Raw genomic sequence first — 2340 nt, forward strand, 5'->3', positions numbered from 1 at the left:
TGATGAAGTGTTGGGGCTTGAGGACACAAAGTAAGCCCTTGAATCACATTATCTTGCACAACACTGGTAATCAAAGTAGACAAGCCTTCAGTACATAAAATAAACAGATAGGGTGATAAGGGATCACCTTGTCGAATACCACGAGTAGGCATGATTCTGGATGTAGGCTCTCACTGAATAAGAATAGCATAACTGACGCTAGTAACACAAGTCATCACCATATTGATCCATTGGGTGCAGAAGCCCAATTTTGTCAACATTGCATGTAAGAAAGGCCATTCTAATCGATCATAAGCTTTACTAATATCCAGCTTAAGAGAGAAGAAACCGGTTTGTTAATGCCTTAGTTTGTGCATGAAGTGTGCAGCCTCTGTTGCAACTAAAGTATTATCCGAGATCAGTCGACCAAGCACATATGCGCTCTACAGTGGCGAGATAATGTCCGGCAAACAGTGTTTCAACCTATTTGCAATAACCTTGGAGATAATTTGACATATAACATTACAGAGGGCAATGGGTAGAAAATGAGCTGCTTCCTTGGAATCTTTGATTTTTGGAATAAGGCATAGGTACGTGAAGTTGGAATGTTGCCAAAACTCACCCTTCTCCAACGAGTTACGAACTGCATTACAAACATCCAAACTAACCATATCCCAATATTTTTGGTAAAAGAAAGGAGACATGCCATCCGACCCCGGGCTTTTTGAAGGATGCCTTTGGAAAAGAGCTTTTTTAATCTCCTCGTCAGAGTAGGGTTGCATGAGAGATTCATTCATGGCTGCAGTCACTTTTGAAGGTGTTGCTGCTAGGACAGTTTGGATAGCCTCGGTATTGGAACTTTCAGAGTGGAAAATGCCTTGAAAGTAGGTTAAGAGCAACCTTTTGATGTCATCAGGCTCAGAACTCCATTCACCGGACTCATTAGTGAGTCCTTTTATTGTATTTTTGCTCCTTCGATTGCTAGCTCTTCGGTGAAAGTAGGCTGAATTCTGATCACCCTCTTTTAGCCAAATAGCACGAGAGCGTTGTCTCCGATACTTCTCTTGCTGAGTCAAGAGTTGGTTTTGTTTCACATGTAAAGACCTTTGTTCTTCATACTGCTCTGGTGAGTACGGGGCTTTCATAATATATGTGAGCTTTTCTTGAATCACCTTTAGCTCCACTTTATGGTTTTCAAATTCTTTGATGTGCCAATCCATTAATTCCTGGCCAGTAGCCCTGATCTTAGCATCAAGCTGTTGCAAAGCATTGCCTGTTACCAGTTGAGCCCAGTGTCTCTGAATAATGCATCTACAATATGAGTTTCCATGCCACGACTCTTCAAAACGAAAAAGTCTGGCCTTCCTCCTGTGTCGGCTCTTATCCAGGTTTACTCCTATAAGAAGGGGACAATGATCAGAATCTGAGGGATCAAGGGTAATCACCCTACTAAAAGGGAACCAATCCCGCCATCGAACAGTTTGAAAACCTCTATCTAGACGCTCCTTTATGAACTTATTACTCCATGTGTATCTGCTGCCTACATACCCAAGATCGATAAAACCACAGCTCGTCATTGTACTTCTGAATTGTGTCATTGGTGCTTGAGCCCTAGGAGGGCCTCCCGATTTGTCTGCCTGCATCATAATTTCATTGAAATCCCCTGCAATTAGCCATGGTAAATTATATGTTTCATTGGCTAGGGTTTTGATGAGAGACCAGGTTCGATTACGATCACTCCTGGCCGCAAAACCATATATACCAGTAAACCTCCACTTCTTTGTTTCGTCAGGTTTGCCAAGTACAACATCAATGTGGTTCGCTGATTTGGATCTGAGTTCTGCATGAATGTCATCACTCCATATAAGTGCCAGGCCTTGCGACTCATGTTGTTGTGGAAAGCATATGCTATCCTTGAAACCAAGGCTTCTTGTGAGTTGATCAATAAGCTCTTTTCTAGCGAGAATTTCCGAAAGGAATATTAGAGATGGCTTGCGAGCCTGCACGATATTGATTAAGGCACGCTGGGTTTCATTGTTGACTATACCTCTACAGTTCCAGACGATGATCTTTCCCTGTAGCATATCAGAATGGTTGGAACGCTCCGATGACGAAGCTTTACGGCGACGCAAGCAGAGCGGCGCTTAGGGTTTCAAGATACTAGTTGTGTTCTGTTAGTTATTTGAAACAATTAGCGCCATAAAAATTACAGTTAAAATCATGAAAGAGTGTGCTAAGAATAAAAAATAAAAAACTACCATACACTTGTTTTATTTTATATCCAATGGTACCTGATCATAAATTTTATGATCATTGGTGACCTAAAAGCATGGTAGCGAAGTACATAACCTGCCAAATTCT

The 2340-nt window shown here is 41.6% G+C and overlaps 1 protein-coding gene across 1 annotated transcript; it reads right to left on the minus strand.

The window, feature by feature from the left end:
* Positions 1 to 422: 422 nt before the first annotated feature.
* LOC112166695 lies at positions 423 to 2063 on the minus strand. The gene has a single exon (XM_024303578.1). The coding sequence runs from the start codon at positions 2061 to 2063 to the stop codon at positions 423 to 425; it is 1641 nt and encodes a 546-aa protein (XP_024159346.1).
* Between the last annotated feature and the right edge of the window lie 277 nt (positions 2064 to 2340).

Source organism: Rosa chinensis, chromosome 1 (assembly GCF_002994745.2).
Source record: "Rosa chinensis cultivar Old Blush chromosome 1, RchiOBHm-V2, whole genome shotgun sequence".
NCBI classification, from domain to species: Eukaryota; Viridiplantae; Streptophyta; class Magnoliopsida; order Rosales; family Rosaceae; genus Rosa; species Rosa chinensis.